Genomic DNA, 20,156 nt, shown 5'->3' with positions numbered 1-20,156 from the left:
ACCTAGAAGGCCATGTCGACACTTTGTAGGTTTTGGGTTGCGGCAGAAATGCTAGCACATACTCGTTTGATGGAACTTGGAAGGTGATTCTGGATTCACAAGCACGGATATGCGTATATATCAAATAAACTGTCATGCGTTTGGCGATAGTTTTACAATAAATTAATTTATATTAATTGTAATAAATGAATGAAGAGTGTGTAAGCTCTGATGGGGAACTTATCTTAAGCTAGGATATAGCAGTTGGGTGGCTAAAGATGTACACCGCCCAACCATCTTCCATGGACTTGCAAAATTTTCAAAATCTACGCTAGTTTATAAGCTTTGCTAAACGGATCTTCAAATGGACCTCAGGTATACAGTAGTTAGGTAGGTAAAGATGTACTACACCAACCAACCAAAGCCTTCCTTCAAGTTCCCGCAAAATTTTCAAAATCTTTCCTAACAAAATATGCAGATGTTGCTTCCCATCTCTCCCTCTCTCAGCAGAACAACAAATCTGACGCCCCAACCTCCATACCCCACCAACCACGACCCTCTACTTCTCTTCAACATTACAAAACCTCCAGTGTGACATTCTCTCAAACATCCACATTGCATACCACCCAGATAAGGATTGAGCAGGAGAGGGAGACCTCGTAGCAAGGTTTGGACTATTGGGTTTCAGGGGAGAGGTTCCAGTGAAGCCAAGATGATGGAGTCCGGGGTTCCCATTTGCCATACCTGCGGTGAGCAGGTGGGGCTCAATGCCAATGGAGAGCATTTTGTGGGCTGCCATGACTGCAATTTCCCCATTTGCAGAGCTTGTTTCGAATCTGAGTTCAAGGAGGGTCGGAAAGCTTGCTTCCGGTGTGGTTCTCCCTTTGATGGTATTCCTCTATCATGTGATTCCTTTTGGAGTCCACTTCTTATACCTGGTTTGTTTTGTAGGCTTTTGATTCTTACATTTTACCTCTTGTTATCACAGTTGCTGAATCGTGATGAAAATAGGGTCAATGATACTCAATTTTGAGTTATTGAGGCTTTATAGACCAAATTCTTTATGTGGATAATATATGGTATCTGGTGCAAAATATGAGTCATTGAAAAAAGTTGCACCTATTGCATATTTTATCAGCAATTGTCGGGGAATAATAGCTTTTATGTGCTATTTTTTTGAGGCGAAGTATTTATCTTGAGAATTACATGAATCCAAATGACGATTTATCTTGAGAATCAACATATACTGTTTTTCGTTCTGTTAATTCCTATCATGGAGGAGAAAGAGAAGTAATGCTTGAATATGAATTCTTTAAACATCTTTGGAAAGTTTCTTTTGTTCAGAACTCAAAGTCAGAGTGAAGCAAGATCCAAATTTTCCTGTTCCGACGTTTATTGATCTGTCTTCTAAGTGATGAATTGTTTTGTTTCTGTATTTGTCAGTTGTCACTATTTTCTTCTTGTATGTTAACAATGATATGGCTGCAACTTACCAGAGAACTTGTTGGATGATACGGAAGAAAAATCTGTCAGTCGATCTGCAGTGGCAGCTCACGTCAATGATTCTCAGGTATAATCGTCTCTGTACTGTTTGTTAATGCTTATACAACTCTAGGTTGAAGATATTAATGACTTAGGTCAAGATCTTAACGAACGCAACATACGCAATCATTTGTTACTTATATTGTTTCTGAGATATGGTTGAACACTGTACCTTTCATTTGTTGTGGTCTGTGCAGGATGTTGGAATTCATGCTAGACACATCAGTAGTGTGTCTACCGTTGATAGTGGTTAGTAAAATTATATTTTTGCATCATATTTTCCATTTATATTTTATTTTTTATGTTACTTTTCTTTACCGTATTTTCTTGTGCTTGAATGAAGAAATGAACGATGAATATGGGAATCCAATCTGGAAGAATAGGGTTGAAAGCTGGAAGGATAAAAAGAACAAGAAGAAAAAAGCTGCAACTAAGACTGAAAAGGTGGCAGAAATTCCACCTGAGCAACAGATGGAAGAGAAGCAGTAAGTATAAGAAAAGTGCAATATCCCTGTAATTCTAAGGAAACTCTGATTAGAAGTGCTGGAGGTTTCTGATGTCCTTGACCATATTTCTTCAGTGCAAAAGAAGAAATCCCGTTGCTTCTAATGAGACTGATGTAATCACTAAAATTCAACATTATACTTTTGCAGGTCCCAAGAGGCAGCGGCAGCGCAGCCACTTTCAACTGTCATTCCACTTCCTAAGAACAAAATCACGCCATACAGATTTGTAATTGTCATGCGATTGATCATTCTGGCCCTCTTCTTCCATTACAGAATAACAAATCCTGTTGATAGTGCTTATGGTTTGTGGCTTACTTCTGTAATATGTGAGATATGGTTTGCTGTATCTTGGGTGCTGGATCAGTTTCCCAAATGGTCTCCCGTAAGCAGAATAACATATATCGACATGCTTTCTGCAAGGTAATTGCTCTGGAGCAAAGGTTATGGGGGCATAGTTAATGTTGTTGGACATGGAAAAGTATGACTGAAAACTCATTTTGTCTGGGGTGCCAAACTTTTTACACGTACGGTTGTTTGATACTATCACCATAAAACATACATCTCAACTGTTTTCAAAACTACTGAAGACAATTAAAACTGAACTATATTTCTGAAACTTGTATCTTAAAGAAAAGTTTCTTCTGCATACTCATCAGCTTTCCAATTAATGTTGTCATTGGCATTCATTTAGATGCATGTAAGATTGAATTATAATCAGCAGAGTTAACCACGATAACTGGGAATACTAGTTGACTGAAACGATATTCAGTATTCCTGATGTAGCAAGCTACCCGTCAAATGAATAGATTTGGATGTCCACTGAGTTTGCAATCATTATTGTGGCAGGTATGAGAGAGAGGGTGAACCGAGTGAGCTTGCTGCTGTGGATTTCTTTGTGAGTACAGTTGATCCACTGAAAGAACCACCTCTCATCACTTCCAATACTGTGCTTTCCATCCTTGCTCTCGACTACCCTGTGGACAAAGTCTCCTGCTATGTATCTGATGATGGTGCCGCCATGCTTTCATTTGAATCTCTTGTAGAAACAGCTGACTTTGCAAGGAAATGGGTTCCATTTTGCAAAAAATTTTCAATTGAACCCCGGGCACCTGAGTTTTATTTTTCACAGAAGATTGATTACTTGAAGGATAAAGTGCAGCCTTCGTTTGTTAAAGAACGTAGAGCAATGAAGGTGAGCACCTGAAGCACCACCTAGCTACAATTCTTGAAATGTCAAGCCACTTTATGATTGAAGTAAGTTTTGTGAATGTGTTTCCTGGTAGCTATTATCTTATTATTGTCTACTGGATTTGGTTTACAGAGAGATTATGAGGAATTTAAAATAAGAATCAATGCGTTGGTAGCAAAGGCTCAGAAACCTTCTGAAGATGGATGGATAATGCAAGATGGAACATCCTGGCCAGGAAATAATACTCGTGACCACCCTGGCATGATTCAGGTTAAATTTATAAATTTATTATTCTGTTTCATTCTTTTGTAAATGGAATAATGTTCCGTTTTCTTTGCATTACACTATTTAGCTCTCTGGAAAAACATAATGCTCCAACTATCATAAGTCAAGCCCTGTTTCTCTAATAATGCTAGCAACAGAGATGATGAATGACGTGCACTAGATGTGCCACTGATTTTTTTCAATGTTTTGGAGTGTTGTCTAGAAGTTGTTTGATCGGTATGTCCTTTAGCTATATGTGTGAAATTCAACATTAGAATTTCTCTTACACTGGAAGTGGCACAGCTATTTATCCCTTCCTATTTTTATATCGTCAAATTTGAAGTTCAAAACCTCTGGTAAATGAATTCCTTGGCACTCTAGGGAACCATTGAACATATTCCTAGGATTCTTTTAGAATGCATAGATATCAACTTTTCATGCAGGCTTATTCTTCAATTCCTGTATTTAATGTCTTGAATATTTTTTTGTTCCCTTTTGAGGCAATGATAATCGTTCTTCTACACATCAGATTCATTTCAATTCATACTAGCTATTAGTCCTTGTGTTCATTGAAGTTTCCCTTATAGCACTACTAGATACACAGAAAGTTAAAATTCAAAGGACTTTTGACCCTTTCAGGTTTTTCTTGGGCATAGTGGTGCCCGTGACATGGAGGGAAATGAACTTCCCCGACTAGTCTATGTCTCAAGAGAGAAGAGGCCGGGTTATCAACACCACAAAAAAGCTGGTGCTGAAAATGCTTTGGTATGGATGCATGTAGCTTGACATCAGTGGAATTCCATACTGAATTTCAATGGTTTTTTTTTAATATTTTCTTTGATGAATGGCTTCATACAGGTGAGAGTGTCTGCAGTTCTCACAAATGCTCCATACATTCTTAATCTTGATTGTGACCATTATGTCAACAATAGCAAGGCTGTTCGAGAGGCAATGTGCTTTATGATGGATCCACAAGTTGGTCGAGATTTATGCTATGTGCAGTTTCCTCAGAGGTTTGATGGCATTGATCGAAGTGATCGATATGCCAACCGCAACACTGTCTTTTTTGATGTAAGATTAAAGCTTGTTGTCCCATTGATTAAATTATTATGTTGGTTATAAAGAGATCTGGACAATATTCCCAAAACAGTTTCAGGTGCCTATAACCGAAATCCAAAACGCAATAAATATGAAAATTTAATTTATTTGTTTGGAAAATTTTCTACATCCTAATCTGGACAGTTTATACAGACAGATTTCTTCTCATTACTCATATTTTAGCTACTATTGAAATCCTTTGGTTGTAAATGACAGTTTTGTAATATTGTGGCTAGTATTTTGAGTCTTGACAACTCTTCGATTCCGATTTCAGGTTAACATGAAAGGACTGGATGGAATCCAAGGACCAGTTTATGTGGGGACTGGTTGTGTTTTCAATAGGCAAGCTCTTTATGGCTATGGACCTCCATCGATGCCTAGCGTACCCAAATCATCCTCATCCTGTTCTTGGTGTGGTTGCTGCTCCTGTTGCTGTCCTTCCAAGAAGCCTGCTAAAGATCCTTCGGAGCTCTATCGAGATGCAAAACGAGAAGAGCTTGATGCTGCCATCTTTAATCTCAGAGAGATCGATAGTAAGTCTGAAAACTTTACACAACTCAAATTACACCAATGGTTATAAAGGTTCACTATCTGAGATATGCATGGCCCTTCCTGTACAGATTACGATGAGTATGAGAGATCAATGTTGATCTCACAGATGAGCTTTGAGAAAACATTTGGATTATCTTCTGTCTTCATCGAGTCTACGCTAATGGAGAATGGAGGAGTTCCCGACTCTGTCAACCCATCAACACTCATCAGAGAAGCAATTCAAGTAATTAGTTGCAGCTACGAAGAGAAGACTGAGTGGGGAAAAGAGGTGAAATTTCAATCCTTATTCCAAGGCACTCCAGTGCAATTTTTGAAACTTAGCATCAGAATGAGCTATAGAAAATCTAGTTATTTTGGATAGATTTCTTGTTTCCTCTTTAATTATCTCCAGCCAGAGAATTTAGCTCCTGCTCTTTCAGGGATTCAAAATCTTATCCGTGCCACTTAGAGGCCTCTTGCTAACAATTTCCTGATATTATTTTTCTTGTATGCTTGATTGTTAATGTTTTTTGCCTTTTTGATACTTGCTTTGTTGTATAAACTTTGCTGAGCCAGAACTAGTTAACTTTTTTTCCAAACCTTTGAACAATGGCAAAACTTTCCTATGTCTTTTCAGATTGGTTGGATTTACGGATCAGTTACTGAGGATATCTTGACGGGCTTCAAGATGCACTGCCGAGGATGGCGGTCAATTTACTGCATGCCTTTAAGGCCTGCATTCAAAGGGTCTGCACCTATCAATCTGTCAGATCGACTGCATCAGGTTCTCCGATGGGCACTTGGATCTGTTGAAATCTTCCTCAGTAGGCACTGTCCACTCTGGTATGGATTTGGAGGAGGGCGCCTAAAATGGCTTCAAAGATTGGCATACATTAACACCATTGTTTACCCATTCACATCCCTCCCTCTCGTCGCTTATTGCTCAATACCAGCAATTTGCCTTCTTACAGGAAAGTTCATCATACCAACGGTAATTATATCTATCACTAATCCCATCTTTGTAGCCTGCACTATCTAACGAAGAAGTACTTAATTCTCGCATCATTTTGTATATTGCTTCAGCTTTCAAACCTGGCAAGTATGCTGTTTCTTGGGCTCTTCATCTCTATCATCCTGACAAGTGTGCTTGAGCTGCGATGGAGTGGTGTCAGCATCGAAGACTTGTGGCGTAACGAGCAGTTTTGGGTGATTGGAGGTGTTTCAGCTCACCTCTTCGCCGTCTTCCAGGGATTCTTGAAAATGTTGGCCGGTATTGACACCAACTTCACCGTCACAGCGAAGGCAGCCGATGATGCAGAGTTTGGTGAACTCTACATTGTCAAATGGACAACACTTCTGATCCCTCCAACAAGTCTCCTCATTGTGAACATGGTTGGTGTTGTAGCTGGATTCTCCGATGCATTGAACAATGGATACGAAGCATGGGGGCCTCTCTTTGGGAAGGTGTTCTTTGCTTTCTGGGTTATTTTTCATCTCTATCCATTCCTCAAGGGTCTCATGGGTCGCCAAAACCGTACACCAACCATTGTTGTGCTTTGGTCAGTGCTGTTGGCTTCTGTCTTCTCCCTTGTTTGGGTCAAGATTGATCCTTTTGTGACCAAAGCAGATAGCTCAACCATAGCTCAAACCTGCATCTCCATAGACTGCTAAGAGGTACTAAGAACTATTTCTCCATTGTTTTGGTTTGATATGTCAAGAACGTTCAAGTACGGTACCTGCAGACAGGAATCTCCATAATCAGTTGCCTGTTATGAGTTTTGAATAATTAGTGTTTTTTTTTTTTTTTCCCCTCGAGTGTAAATCTATGTATCAATGTAAAACTGGGTGGAATTTCTTGATATATATTGTAAAATCATAAAGAAAAGGAATTTGTTCATATATTTGATGGATCAAGTAGGACATGTGGGATATCATTGCGATTTGATTTTGTCTCATTTTTCTACACCAAATCATGAACATGAGGTGGTTGGAACAACCGTTTGATGCTTTGATTAAAGAACACCCCTTTGATAAGGCCATTACAGCAACAGCTGCTTCGGTGATGATCATTTTTGTGCTGTGATTGATCTGTGTAAACATGCCAATCATGCAATACTTGGTAATTTACCTTTTGAATAGTTTAACCCATTAGATTTGAAATTGTAACCATTGCATCTCATATGAAATAGTGAAAGTGTTGTTTGGATGTTTTACTACACCGGACAAGGTCCCTATATTAGAAGTCACTATAGTTTTAATCAAATGCGTTCGGTCTACCCCACATTGGTAATAGACTATGTTTCTCCTAGTGCAGTGGCCCCTTAACCCTCTAATACATGCCAAGTTTGACCAACATTTTAAAAAAAATACAAACCAACCAAATATAGAGATGCAAATGGAATTGCTTAAATTCCAAGTTTTGACACAGAACAAAAATGAATACAAATATAATAATAATATGGTGTACAGAGTAGGAGCTGGTCCCAGAAGGAATTATGAGAAAGAGAAATAAAAGAAAAAGTAGCTGGCAGCACGCAAAGTCCAGCTTGAATATGATAATGTCTTTGTGGCTTCCTAACGTACAATTATTTGTTTTAATTTGGCAAGTTATTCTGTTTTAACATGGTAGATCTTGACCTTTGTCCCAAAACCCTTCAACAGCATAGTTCCGTTAATGGTCTTTTTAGTATAGAAACAACCCACATGTTGCTAATATCCACTTACAATATATTACCATTTATTTACTACAGGGAAAAGCAGAAGAAGACTCAAACTCGAGATCCTTTATGAAATATCATAAACATAAATATCATCATTTAAGTCACTTGTTATTCTTTACAATATTACCCTGTTAGTTCCTTGTAATCTCCGACAAGTCATGTTTAATGGAATTTAATGAAAAATGGATAAGCGCAGTTTTGTAAATAAGCCCAAACCCAAGGGCTTCAAATCCATCATTAACTGTCACAACCTGCAGTAGTACTATTTCAGTATTTCCTACTTCACTTCACTTCCAACACATTCCCCAAACATAGCTCACTTCCACATTAACCCCCATGGCACCACCACCACTTCTACTGTCTCTCCTCCTTCTCCTCCTCACTCCCGCCGCCGCCACCACCACCACCACCAAAGCTCTACCTCCCACTCCTTCCTCCACCCCCACCTCCTCCAAAGCTCTACCTCCCACTCCTTCCTCCACACCCTCCAAAGCTCTACCCCCCACTCATTCCTCCACACCCTCCAAAGCTCTACCTCTACCTCCCACTCATTCCCCCACCTCCTCCCCCACTCCTTCCACCCCCATCACAGCCCCCTCTCCCACCACCTCTCCCACAACCCCCACAACCACCCACTCCACTTTAGATCCCAAACAAATTAGAGCCCTCCAATCCCTCAGCATCCCCACAGTTAAGGACCCCTGCATTCAACCTTCCCCTCACAACTCCACCCTCTGCGACTCCTCCTCCCCCTTCCGTCACGTCGTCCAACTTCACCTCCAGAACTGCTCCTCCGACCTCTCTCTCACCTTCACCGCCCTCAAATCCCTATCCACTCTCCAAACCCTCTCCTTCACAAACTGTCCTTCCCTATCTGCTGTCCGATTTCCCTCAGATCTCTCCCTCTCCCTCCACTCATTCTCTTCTGTACACTCCTTCCGCCGACTCACTGGCAGCTGGCTCGCTTCATTCGTGAACCTCACTGACCTCACTGTGACCCAAACATCGGTGAATACAAGAGGGCTTTTTGTCATTCTGGGTAATATGCGCAAATTGAAGTCTGTTACCATCTCCAATGCTAACCTTACTGGGTATGTAAGCAAGCATCTTCCTCAGAACCTTAGTTACATAGATTTCTCGGGTAATAAGCTTAAAGGAGGAATACCCACTTCGCTTACAATGCTTGAGAATCTTGAAGTGTTGAATCTTTCCTCCAATGCAATTACTGGTGAGATCCCGGATGAATTTGGAGACTTGATTTCTTTGAAGAATGTTTCATTGAGGTCCAATTCCTTATCTGGGTCAATCCCAGATTCGATTTCTGCCATTCCGGGTTTGGTTCATCTTGATCTGAGCTCCAATCAGTTGAACGGGACAGTGCCTGGATTCTTGTCCAAGATGAAGCAATTGAAGTACTTGAATCTCGAGAACAATGCATTACATGGGGTGCTGCCTTTCAATGCAACATTTTTGAAGAAATTGATTGTGTTCAAGGTTAGTGGGAATTCCAATTTGTGCTACAATCATTCAGTTTTGTCATCAAAATTGAAACTTGGGATTGCCCAGTGTGACAAGCACGGATTACCTATCTTGCCTCCGGCATCACCAGATGATTCATCAGCAGATAGTCAAAGCGATTCATCAGATTATGGTGATGAAGATGATTCAGGTAACAAGGAGAAACATCACGGACCAAATAAAGTTGTTCTTGGTGTTGCTATTGGACTTTCTTCTATAGTGTTCCTCATCGTCTTCCTCATCCTACTCTCTAAATGTTGCCGTTGAAAGGGGGTATTGTGATTGGTCATTTAGGATGTAGATTAGGAAGAAATGCTAATTAGAGATTTATATTTTGTTCAATTTATTTATTATTGTATACATTTTATTATGAAGAAGATTAATTGTTACTAGTAGGGGAAAAACTGAGGGATTAGTCATTGTTTTGGTGTGTATTTTTTTTTTCTTTTGCTGCATTTGTTATTGGAGCAGCTGGTTCCATTCTTTGCTATGTAGGCATTTGACCATTGTTTTGGTGTATTATTGGCTGCCACAGAGTGGAAAAGTGTGTATCTTGAGCTATAAGTATTTGCTTTGTTGAATTTTTACTCAATTTAGGTCATCTTCTAGTTCCTTTTCACTTTATTTGAGTTTGTTTTGTTGATATTTGATTCCATCCTTAAACTATCACCCTTTTATTGATTTTATCCTTAAAATGTGTTTGGATTTAAGGATTTGGGAGGAAGGGAAGAGAATAGAAGGTATACTTCTGGATGAAATAGTCTTATGTTGGCAACATTTTTTTATTCATTCTTGATTGTTGATACTGGTAGGATGGAGGTGTTTTGGTGAATGGCAATCATGAATATAGAGTTTTGCTCTGAAAAACATTGCATGCACTTTCTGCGAAATGGGCTCAACATTGATGTTCAATCAGTGTCCCTAAGATACCAAAATACATAGGAGAAATGAATTATACATAAATTGTAGACAAACTGCTCAAACTGAACATCTTTTCAATGAGATAATAATCTCTCACTTATATGGATAAAGAACCAGGAAAGGAACACTTATTTAAGGAAAAAGTGTTTTCCAATAATCAAATTCTAGCCAGAAATTCACTAAATTAACTTTTATGGGTTGTAAATGAGTTATCAGAGAGAATTATTTGCAACGTGAAAGGTGGAACTTTATGTCTAATGCATTCAATGTACAAACAGATTCCAACTAAAATCCTCACCTGGAAAATATTTATCTAGGCAAACAATCACCCGGACAAGTTCAAACTCCCAGCCTTGTGATAGTCTTGATTCACCAAAAACCTCTGCAAGAACAAACTCCATCCTCGAAATGATGAAAACGGTTAGAATCTCTCAAGACAATCTCCCTCTGACGAGTCCGTGAAATGAACCTGGCCATCTCATGACAGTCACCACATACTCTAAGATTCTTGGTGACTCGTATGGGTTTACCAGGAGGTAAGCTCAATAACCCAAAAGCCATTGCCAACTTCTCACTATGCCCGCATAGAACCACTTCCTTCTCCATTTCATCTGCATCAATCAAGGCATACCTCAATTGAGGAAGGCAACCTTCCTCCTTCATCTTCATTCTCAACCTCTTCAATAGAGACTCTATCCTTTTGGCTTGAGGGTGTGAACTATCCCCAGCAAAAAATATATTCACTTTTCCCTTAATTTCTATCCAGCTACAGCCTGGGTTCTTTTTCAATGCCTTCTGGCCAATCTTCTGCCTCAGTTTTTTAACGTCTTCCCATTTTTCTGCCTCCGCATAAATGTTTGCTAGAAGTACATAGTACCCCGTGTTCTCTGGTTCAAGTTCAAAAACCCGTTCTGCAACTTTCTCTGCTAATTTAATATCATGATGGATCCTGCACCCACATAACAAGGCTCCCCAGATGGTGGCATCAGGCTCAATGGACATGGTTTTTATGAATTCATAGGCCTTTGATAGCTTCCCAGTGCGAGCAAGAAGATCCACCATGCAAGCATAATGCTCCAACATTGGTGTTATTTTAAATTCATTTCTCATTAGATTAAAGAATCTCCATCCTTCATCAAGTAATCCGGAATGACTACAAGCATACAGAATGGAAATGAAAGAAACCTCATCGGGCTCAATACCTGCAGATCTCATGTCATTAAAAGCACAAATAGCTTCTTTCCCCCAACCATGCATGCCATACCCAGCAATCATCACTGTCCACGAGATCAAATCCTTTGTAGGAATCACATCAAAGAGTGACCTTGCCAGAACCAGTGCTCCACACTTTGCATACATATCAACAAGTGCATTGGCAACATGTTGGTCTGAATCTAATCCATTTCTCAATATGTAACAGTGGATCTCTCGGCCTCTCTCCAGAGCAGCTATGCTGGCACAAGCCGGGAGAATACAGGACATTGTTCTACCGTCAGGCCTAGATTCTTGTAGCATTGCAATAAACAGATTAAGGGCTTCATTTGGCAGGCAGTTTTTTGAATAACCTCCAATCATTGTATTCCACGAGACAATGTCCTTCATTGGCATCTCTAGAAACAGTGACTTAGCATCTTCCATGCTTCCACATTTTGCATACATGTCCATGAAAGCATTGGAAACAAATATACTTGACTGGAAATTGTTTTCCTTGATATAATCATGGATGTACTTGCCATTTTCCAATGACCCACTACATGCACAAGCATGGACTATGGTTGTGAGGGTAACAGCATCTGGTCTAACGCCACCTTCTGCCATTCGATGGAACAAATTTATAGCCCCATCAGATACTCCTCCTCGAGCATAACCTGCTATCATTGATGTCCATGACACAACACTCTTTTCCCCCATTTTCTCAAAAACTCGAATCGAACTATCCAAATCACCACATTTAGAATACATGTCCAGCAAAGCATTATTCAACATCATTTTCTTGCCTGAACTAGTTTTTAGTGCGAAGGCATGGATAGATTTCCCCGATGAAAGAGCACCACAATCTGCACAAGCCACAAGGACATTAACCATAGTAGCCAAATCGGTATCAATTCCCAAGCATACCATCTCCCTGAAGACCTCCAGCCCCTTCTCGGCAAGACCGTTTGTCACATACCCTCTTATCATAGAATTCCAGGATATGACATCTCTATCAGTCAATTTATCAAACACTTTGCATGCATTTTCAACTCTTCTAATCTTGAAGTAGAAAGCAATGAGAGAATTAGCAACCGCATTCCAAGAACCAAAACCCAGTCTCAACAGGTACCCATGAACCTGCTCCCCTCCTTCTGCGTCTCTTATAGCCGCCAAACACTTAAAAACAGATGAAAAAGTATGGGAATTCACTTCAATCCCCCGCTCTAGCATTTGCTTAAACAAGGAAACGCTTTCTCCATAATCACCAGTCTTCACATACCCCATTATCAAAAGATTCCATAGAAAAACCCTCTCACTCGAAATGTCATCGAAAACCCTTCTCCCTGCTCTCGTATCCCCGCAAGTTACGTACATGAACACAAGTTTTGAGCCCAAAACACTGTCAACTTCAACCTCATTAGAACGAATAATTGAATGAACTTTTATTCCATTTTGCAGAGACTTACGCTCAGCGCAGAGCTCCAAGATTGAACAGTAAGTTCTCGTATCAAGTTCGGACTTTTGCGACAAGTGAAGCAATTCCATAGCCTTTCTAAGATTACCCAGTTCAGATAATTCACAGATTTGAGCATTATAATCAGCAACATTGGCCTCGACGGTCACGGAAGGTGAGGCGGAGACGAAACTGGTGGTACAATAATTGACGGTATTTGGAGACACAGAGGTGATAGTTCTTAAAGATGGTTTACAAAATGCATATCTATGCTGAGATTTGACAGGGTTCGCTCTCAAGTTTTCGTTGGCCGGAGAGAAACAAAAGCTGGGTGTTGATTTGCCAGTGAAAATCAACATGTCTTTATCCCTCTATGCACAGGAAGAAGGCGGGAATCTTTCAATCAGAGAAATTGTTAGGGAAGAAGTCTTCAATTTGTGCAATGAGACAGGCATATGTGCCGTATACGCACGCTATAAGGGGTGTGGAGTGATAATGATAGTACATAGACAGAGAATACAAACTTCACTCTGCTTCAACACGCGGACAAAGCTAGGAAGACCAATTTTTCCACTTAGAGGTATTAAGCTCTGCCAAACCCTAGCCTTATCTACCTTAGGGAGTAAGAATCCCCAAGTCCTTGAATAGTTGAATTCCTTGAATTTCTATGTAAGCTTGTCAACATATTTTTTTGTTGTTAGAGAGAGGGAGATAGAACTCGAGACCTTTATAAGATATCATATACATGAATATCATTTGAGTTACTCATAAATAGCAACTCTTGATTGCTGCGTGTGGACTAGGATGTGAAATTTCAAATTTGGTTGGACAAAGAGAGAAGTTTTGGCAATAAATATGAAAGACACGAGATATTATCACATAAACCAGAAAAGAAAATAATTAGGGACTTAGATTCTACCAAGTCATAAATATCAATTAAAATTGTAACTCAAGTTACGCAAATTCAACCAACATAACAGCCAACCAAAACTTCCAAAAACTAACATAGATAGTAAAGGCATCTCTCTACTAAGCTATGTTCTGAGACTTGTTCAGGATAACTCCTTCATATTTGACTTGGAACCACTTCATTGCATCCTCTTTAGTCACTCTGTGCTGAATTCCTACACGCGACTTGCATCTGCGGCGACGACCCACTCTGTACCCTGGACGCTCCAAAACAACATAAAAGTCCATACCATAAATACCAGTTGAAGGATCATACCTGAAGAAAAATAAAACAAAGAAATTTAGTCAGTTACTTACGGGGCAACTCCAATTTCGCATTAAGAGCAAAACAAATGGACAACATATATGATGGAACAGCTGAATATATCATGCATGTTCAGCTCCACCAGTCAATACAATTATAAATATTAAATTAAAATTATCCTTTTCCACCAGCCTCCACAGAATAAGTGCCAAAGAATATCAGTAACTAGAATCCAACAGAGGTTCCAGTTGAAAGAAAGATGATAGAATGGACACAGACTTTTGTCACAAGAAAAACAGATCAACAATATTAAATGTTTACCTATGCCTTGTACAATATTAAAATGGCTTGAGTTGTCCTAGCAAAGAGAAAGTAAAGTCCATCCATCCTTAATTCACTATAGACGAATCCAACCATATTTCTCAAGTCAGCAAACACATAGCAAAAAATGCTCACTGAAAAACTAGTGCAAATATTACATCTATTACAAGGGCAACAGTTAAAATGGTCACTCAACAAACACCCAAATTGCTCTGAGAGAAAGTGTACACACCAGAGTTTGCAAACTCAGGTTATGGGAAAACCAATAGATTGATGTTAAGATTGTAATTGGATAAGCTAGATGATTATGGTGTAGCTTAATACCAATCATATTATAGGTGCACTAAGAAATTGGACAATGGAAATGCCAGTTCTGTTCAATGTGGATAGTAAAACCAAAAGAGATAACTTCCTTCAACCAACGAACATCACCTACTGAGTAATGTGTCCTTTAAAAGATGCATTGATCCACAGAACGACAATCATGCTTATTATATAAGACCATAATAACCATCAAAAATGCAATTCGAGCTAATGATAATTCGCTAAATATACAGTACTTCAAAATGCTATTATAGCTACCGATAATTCGTCAAAAAATTCACAATTGAAAACTCACTTGATACCCAGATCAATGTGCTCCTGGATGCCAAACCCGAAGCAACCAGTGTCACTGAAATTCCTCCTCAAAAGCTCATACTCCTTCACCTTCAGGCCGCTCTCCAATAACTGCATGGCCTTTTCACCTCTCACAGTCACGTAGCATGCTATCTTCTCATTACGCCTGATTCCAAACGACCTAACCGTGTACCTCGCTGCACACAACACATGAACAGAAAACCCAAATCCACAAATCAGAAAGCCCCAAAAACGAAACTGAAACAAAAAAAATTTCTAAAAAATACGAATTGAAGTTAAAGTACCCTTGGAATAAACGGGGGTTTGGCCACTGAGTTGCTCCAAGACCTAGTTTGAAGAAATCGAAATAACATAGAAGAAAATTAGGAGAAGAGTTTACTATTGTATTCTAATGCTGCGTTTTCAGGGAAGAGCTGTTTTCTAGATAAAGAAACCGACCTTAGCAGCACGGGTGAGACGATCGCCACTCTCACCAACTGAGATGTTGAGAACGAGCTTCTGCACTTTGATTTCTCTCATTGGGTTCGACAGCTTCTTCTCGGAAGCCTACATGATTACAATCAACAAAACACGGATTTCATATTCACCGAAATCGAATATCCAATTAAGGACTGAAATCTGAAAGGGAACAAAGAGTGGAGGAGAGACCATTGCGATGCGGAGGCGCTGAAGCGAAGTGGACGGGTAGGCTGAGGGCGCTGCACGGGACGAAAAGCAAAGAAGAGGGCTAGGGTTTTGCAATAGATTGCTTGATGATCTAGAAATTGACGATAATGCCCTTGGAAACTGGTTAAATGGGCCGAATATAAAAATTATAATTAAAATCTGGAGACAAAAAAAATGGGCCCACAAAAAAGTTCCGTTGCCGGGACTTGAACCCGGGTCTTTCGGGTGAGAGCCGAATATCCTAACCAACTAGACTACAACGGAAGGTTGAGAGCTGGTATCCAATTATTTTTTCAAGTACATTATTTCTTCTGCCTTCATTGTGATCATTCACTGCAGCCTGATGATTATATTCCAACTTGCAAACTTCAATTTTCAATCATTTAATTTGTCCTCAAATTTTCAAATATACACTAAGAAAGCAGAAAAATGCCATACAAAGGAATATTTCACAATAAAAAGAATTTGCATTCCAACCAGTTGTGCCATAATCCTTGTGTACAATCGTCTACTCCCCAAAAAAAGAGTGGGGAAGATCAAGTGTTCAGAATTCTGGGTAGCGAAAAAGGAATAAGAAATACACAAACTGAAAACATGAAACCAGATGATTATTGCAGCCAAAATGAAAGAATTATTGACACTCATTTGGTATGTATGCGATCCCATTACAAAATCTGAGAACTAGTACCAGCAATTCAATCACACTCAGCTGTTCACATGGCCGATTTCTGGAATCCAAAGCTTCATCATCTGAATAATACCAAGACCCATGGCATATGCCCAGTCAGGGGATTGTATAGATGGCGCAGGAATAGCTTCAACAAGAATTAGAACTCAATTCTCCGAGAATACATACGTGCAGAACTATGTAGAAATGGCCATGAAAGTGATGATGCGAGGGATAACCTGGAGTTTTTATTCACAGCAACTAGAACATGTCTACACGAAAAAACCATGGGAGTACAAAAGCAATTACCAGGCATGCCATTAGGAAGTTACAAAATGGCGGCCCTTGCCAACATCCTTCATCCCCGTCTGATGAGCTATTGTAATTTCTAGCATATCTTTGCTCGATCCACTCTTCCATAACTCTGTTATCCCTCACGCCAGTAACATTTTTTGCAGTTTGGCCACATATTTCGCATAATCTGAATAGTTTGAATTGCAAATCTCATTACGGATTCTTACAGCAAACCAAATAACCAATTTAAAGTATTAACATTGGATTGAGACAGATTATGTATATGCTAGACAGAGAGAAGAAAAAAAATAAATTCTGTCAATACATTAACAGACGAACAAAAGATTTCAGCTGTGACCGCTTCCTGACGACAGAAAAATCCCTTTCACGTGCACATTTGTGTGCATGAGATATTTCGCCATCTTACAAAAAATCTTAAGCAATATATGCCTAAAAGAGCGAGAAGAGTCAACTATGATCGAGGTATTTTGTCAGTGATGAATAATGTATCCTTTTTTCTCATCCACCACAAATATGGTGACAAAATAGGAACTGAAACTATGACATGGATAATCTTTGCGACTTTGAAGACAGCTTCCTCTATGAAATAAGCTCTCCTCGCAACCATAGATTCTGTATAATGTAGCACCCTCGCGAACTCTAAACCTACGAGCTATAGAGAGGTTTTCTGCAGACAGCCCACTTTCTTACCTTTAAAAAAATAGACAGCCTAATTGTGGATGTAGTACTCAACTCCAGATATTTATTAAACAGAAATCCTAACTACAAAGGTCACCCACATAATCTACAACATTTCTTCACTCAAACCCATCATATATCAGTAGTGCATACTGCATACCTCAATTTGAAACAAGAGTGCAGTGGCAGGCAGCTAAAGGATACACCAAAAATTGTAGCCAGAGGCAAGTGCGCCTAGTTCAAATCCAAAAGCTTAAACTGCAGTTCAAGCCAAATGATTTTCCTAATCTATTGAGTCCACAGATAGCTTGTGACAGCAGCTAAATCTTTAGGCATGATCATTTCACACCAATAAATGGCGATGCTGTAATCTGTACTGATCACAATAATAATCTGATAGAACATCAATAAGTTCTTTCTTCTAACATTTCAACACGCAGTTTTTTCCTATCCAGTACAGGTTCAGCTTAAAATTCAGAATCTAATAAAGAAATGGATTTCCATGATTTGTACAATCCAGTGCATCCTAGAGCAGTCTCAAAATTCAAGACCTCAACAAATAAAAATGATAAAGAAAAAAACTTTAATTCTCCACACATAGCAGATAAAATCACACATAATCAATAATAGGTCGGAAGAGCTTGAGAACAAAAATACAAAATTAAATCTTAAAAAAAGAGAAGCATATACCTGTTTCCTTTTAGCTTAAACCACGCCTCTGCACAGTGAACATGAGCAATGCCGAGCTCGTCTTTACACCCACAGCCCAGCTGAACTAGATCCATGGAAGCAGCTGTCATGTGAACATCAGTGGTCATTGTAGCCAAAATATTTTCCTGTGAGTCTTCAGAACTCAAGTGACCTTTCGCTGAGCCTTCAGTACTCAGAAGACAAATTCTGCACACCTTTTCCACGTCCCACTTCTCTCTTATACCTCCACCACCGCCATCACCATCACCATGCTTCACATCAATTACACATGATTGCTCCTCCACTCCACCCACCTTTTCCTTGGGCTTTTCCAACACCTTATCCAACCCCAAGTCACTTTGCTTAATCTCCAAATGACCTCCTTGAGTGCCAACACACGCATTCTGTGAATTGATCACTATCAACGTCTCTGGCACCACACCATCAACCGAATTGCTCGAGCTTTCATCAGTTTCTTGCTCAGTAATACTCATGGTCTCATGCCCATCAATAGTCTCCCTATTCAATACTCCATCACTCGACCCCAACCCATCATTTTTCACCCTTAAATCCCTGTCTTCTTCATCGATGCTCCCAGTTTCTCCCGAGTTTATCAGAACCACACACTCTATCACAACCCCATTAACAGTGGTTCCTTGACTTGTCGTTCCACAGACTTCCCGCCTGTGAAGCCTATCCCCATTCATCACTCTATTACTGGATCCCAATTCATGGTCTTTCCCTCTTGAATCCTTGTCTTCTCCGTTCCCTCCATTAACAGTCACAGTCTCTACTGACTTCATTTCAACCACACTCTCCGCCACATCCCTAGGGACCGAATCAATCAAATTTTTACTCGTCCCCATTAACAACAAATTCTTGTCACTCAGACCTCAACAGGGATACATAATTGCATATACATACCGCAATTACATACAGCTAACCGACATTCATATCTTTTCAAATCAAAACACACTATGCTGGCAATCAGGGGAAAAAAGGTAAAAATCTCTAAACAGCGAATCACACAATGATTCAGCAATTACAGTGAATGAAAATCAATTAAATGACGACAAGAATTGAAGAAGAAAACCCAAATCGTCAGCGCCTCCATGGGACTGCTTGAATTCTATCTTCCACCCATAAAAGCTGCGAATTATGGCAACGCAAAAGACAGACGTTTGCTTTCAAAATTATATATTAAAAATATATATAATTCGTACAATGTTGTCTCCAACTTAACTGCACCTAATGTTTGTGTCCAATCCAAATACAATTGTATGAAGTCAATATTTTTATTTATGGGATTGCTGAAAAGAGGGTAGGTTAGGTGAAGAAAGGAATGAAAATAGCAACGAAAGTAGTCGACTCAATCTACTCCATTAACAAAGAATGTGAGATAATTTAGATAAATAAGAATAGAATTAACTAATTACGAGGATTTAGAGATAAGCTCGGACACGTAAGAAGATAACTGGGTTTGGGTTTACGTATTGAACGGGTAAGGGACCGTGCCCGGTCTTTGCGTGTGCCGTATCAGAAGGAAGTAAGGAACCACCCGGCGGAGACGACAAGGAATCTCCTTTTTTTATTTTTTCTTTTTAAATTAATAGTTAGTTTCCATTTGTCCTGGAAGAGACATTTGATGACGTAAGCAATATTGGTCGTTATTTTTTGCTTTTGGCTAAAAAGTCTTAAAACTTTTTTATTTTCACACAAAGCTAATACCAAATTAACAACAATTCGGAGATGAGAATCAAAAGTGTTAAACAATTTTGTGAACTTATTTTTCAACCATAAATGTGATGGATCTCTCTGCAAATTTATAATATATACCTTTTATTGTAGTTTATTATAATTATTGGATTTCGTGTTCACATTTTTAGTTGAAATGTGAGAATTGGTTTATATATGTATGAACCGAATTTGTCCATTACTTCGCACACTCACAAAGCAAATTGATCCCACCAACCTCCAAAAGTTGAGATGGGCACAACAAATGGTGCTAAGTTTGTCCTTTCAAGCAAGTAGTACTAGAATGCCATAATTGAT

At 39.3% G+C, this 20,156-nt stretch overlaps 5 protein-coding genes and 1 non-coding gene across 6 annotated transcripts; 2 read left to right on the top strand and 4 right to left on the bottom strand.

The window, feature by feature from the left end:
- Positions 1-691: 691 nt before the first annotated feature.
- LOC120015167 (cellulose synthase A catalytic subunit 8 [UDP-forming]) lies at positions 692-6,780 on the top strand. The gene is made up of 13 exons (XM_038867406.1): positions 692-869; positions 1,476-1,549; positions 1,719-1,770; positions 1,865-2,006; positions 2,175-2,447; positions 2,874-3,219; positions 3,349-3,486; positions 4,120-4,245; positions 4,339-4,551; positions 4,853-5,111; positions 5,199-5,398; positions 5,747-6,100; positions 6,193-6,780. The coding sequence occupies exons 1-13, from the start codon at positions 692-694 to the stop codon at positions 6,778-6,780; spliced, it is 2,943 nt and encodes a 980-aa protein (XP_038723334.1).
- Positions 6,781-8,114: 1,334 nt separating this feature from the next.
- Positions 8,115-9,960, top strand: LOC120014494 (receptor-like protein 51). The gene has a single exon (XM_038866458.1). The coding sequence runs from the start codon at positions 8,166-8,168 to the stop codon at positions 9,612-9,614; it is 1,449 nt and encodes a 482-aa protein (XP_038722386.1). The 5' UTR covers positions 8,115-8,165; the 3' UTR covers positions 9,615-9,960.
- A 274-nt stretch (positions 9,961-10,234) lies between these two features.
- Positions 10,235-13,499, bottom strand: LOC120014560 (pentatricopeptide repeat-containing protein DOT4, chloroplastic). The gene has a single exon (XM_038866543.1). It carries the CDS (start codon positions 13,272-13,274, stop codon positions 10,638-10,640), a length of 2,637 nt encoding a protein of 878 aa, XP_038722471.1. The 5' UTR covers positions 13,275-13,499; the 3' UTR covers positions 10,235-10,637.
- A 272-nt stretch (positions 13,500-13,771) lies between these two features.
- On the bottom strand, positions 13,772-15,860 carry LOC120014530 (60S ribosomal protein L11-1-like). Its single transcript, XM_038866503.1, has 5 exons — positions 15,737-15,860; positions 15,527-15,634; positions 15,373-15,415; positions 15,069-15,264; positions 13,772-14,140 (listed from the first exon to the last, which is right to left on the bottom strand). The coding sequence occupies exons 1-5, from the start codon at positions 15,737-15,739 to the stop codon at positions 13,945-13,947; spliced, it is 546 nt and encodes a 181-aa protein (XP_038722431.1). The 5' UTR covers positions 15,740-15,860; the 3' UTR covers positions 13,772-13,944.
- Positions 15,861-15,945: 85 nt separating this feature from the next.
- TRNAE-CUC lies at positions 15,946-16,018 on the bottom strand. Its single transcript has one exon. It is a non-coding gene; the product is annotated as a tRNA-Glu (tRNA).
- A 183-nt stretch (positions 16,019-16,201) lies between these two features.
- LOC120014586 lies at positions 16,202-19,566 on the bottom strand. Its single transcript, XM_038866576.1, has 2 exons — positions 18,105-19,566; positions 16,202-16,902 (listed from the first exon to the last, which is right to left on the bottom strand). Exons 1-2 carry the CDS (start codon positions 18,968-18,970, stop codon positions 16,683-16,685), a joined length of 1,086 nt encoding a protein of 361 aa, XP_038722504.1. The 5' UTR covers positions 18,971-19,566; the 3' UTR covers positions 16,202-16,682.
- Positions 19,567-20,156: the final 590 nt, after the last annotated feature.

This window comes from Tripterygium wilfordii, chromosome 14 (assembly GCF_013401445.1).
Source record: "Tripterygium wilfordii isolate XIE 37 chromosome 14, ASM1340144v1, whole genome shotgun sequence".
NCBI classification, from domain to species: domain Eukaryota; kingdom Viridiplantae; phylum Streptophyta; class Magnoliopsida; order Celastrales; family Celastraceae; genus Tripterygium; species Tripterygium wilfordii.
This window is presented reverse-complemented; position numbering and strand designations above follow the sequence as displayed.

What these genes read in the sequence shown, in the direction of transcription:
- LOC120015167 (XM_038867406.1), top strand. Translation starts at nt 692, where the DNA reads ATGATGGAGTCCGGGGTTCCCATTTGCCATACCTGCGGTGAGCAGGTG. An exon ending in GTGTGGTTCTCCCTTTGATG is followed by an intron (nt 870 to 1,475) that starts GTATTCCTCTAT and finishes GCAACTTACCAG; the next exon opens with AGAACTTGTTGGATGATACG. An exon ending in CTCACGTCAATGATTCTCAG is followed by an intron (nt 1,550 to 1,718) that starts GTATAATCGTCT and finishes TGGTCTGTGCAG; the next exon opens with GATGTTGGAATTCATGCTAG.
- LOC120014586 (XM_038866576.1), bottom strand. Translation starts at nt 18,970, where the DNA reads ATGGGGACGAGTAAAAATTTGATTGATTCGGTCCCTAGGGATGTGGCG. An exon ending in TTTAAGCTAAAAGGAAACAG is followed by an intron (nt 16,903 to 18,104) that starts GTATATGCTTCT and finishes CAAACTATTCAG; the next exon opens with ATTATGCGAAATATGTGGCC.
- LOC120014530 (XM_038866503.1), bottom strand. An exon ending in AACCCCCGTTTATTCCAAGG is followed by an intron (nt 15,265 to 15,372) that starts GTACTTTAACTT and finishes TGTTGTGTGCAG; the next exon opens with CGAGGTACACGGTTAGGTCG. An exon ending in CACATTGATCTGGGTATCAA is followed by an intron (nt 14,141 to 15,068) that starts GTGAGTTTTCAA and finishes ATTTTTCTTCAG; the next exon opens with GTATGATCCTTCAACTGGTA.
- LOC120014560 (XM_038866543.1), bottom strand. Translation starts at nt 13,274, where the DNA reads ATGTTGATTTTCACTGGCAAATCAACACCCAGCTTTTGTTTCTCTCCG.
- LOC120014494 (XM_038866458.1), top strand. Translation starts at nt 8,166, where the DNA reads ATGGCACCACCACCACTTCTACTGTCTCTCCTCCTTCTCCTCCTCACT.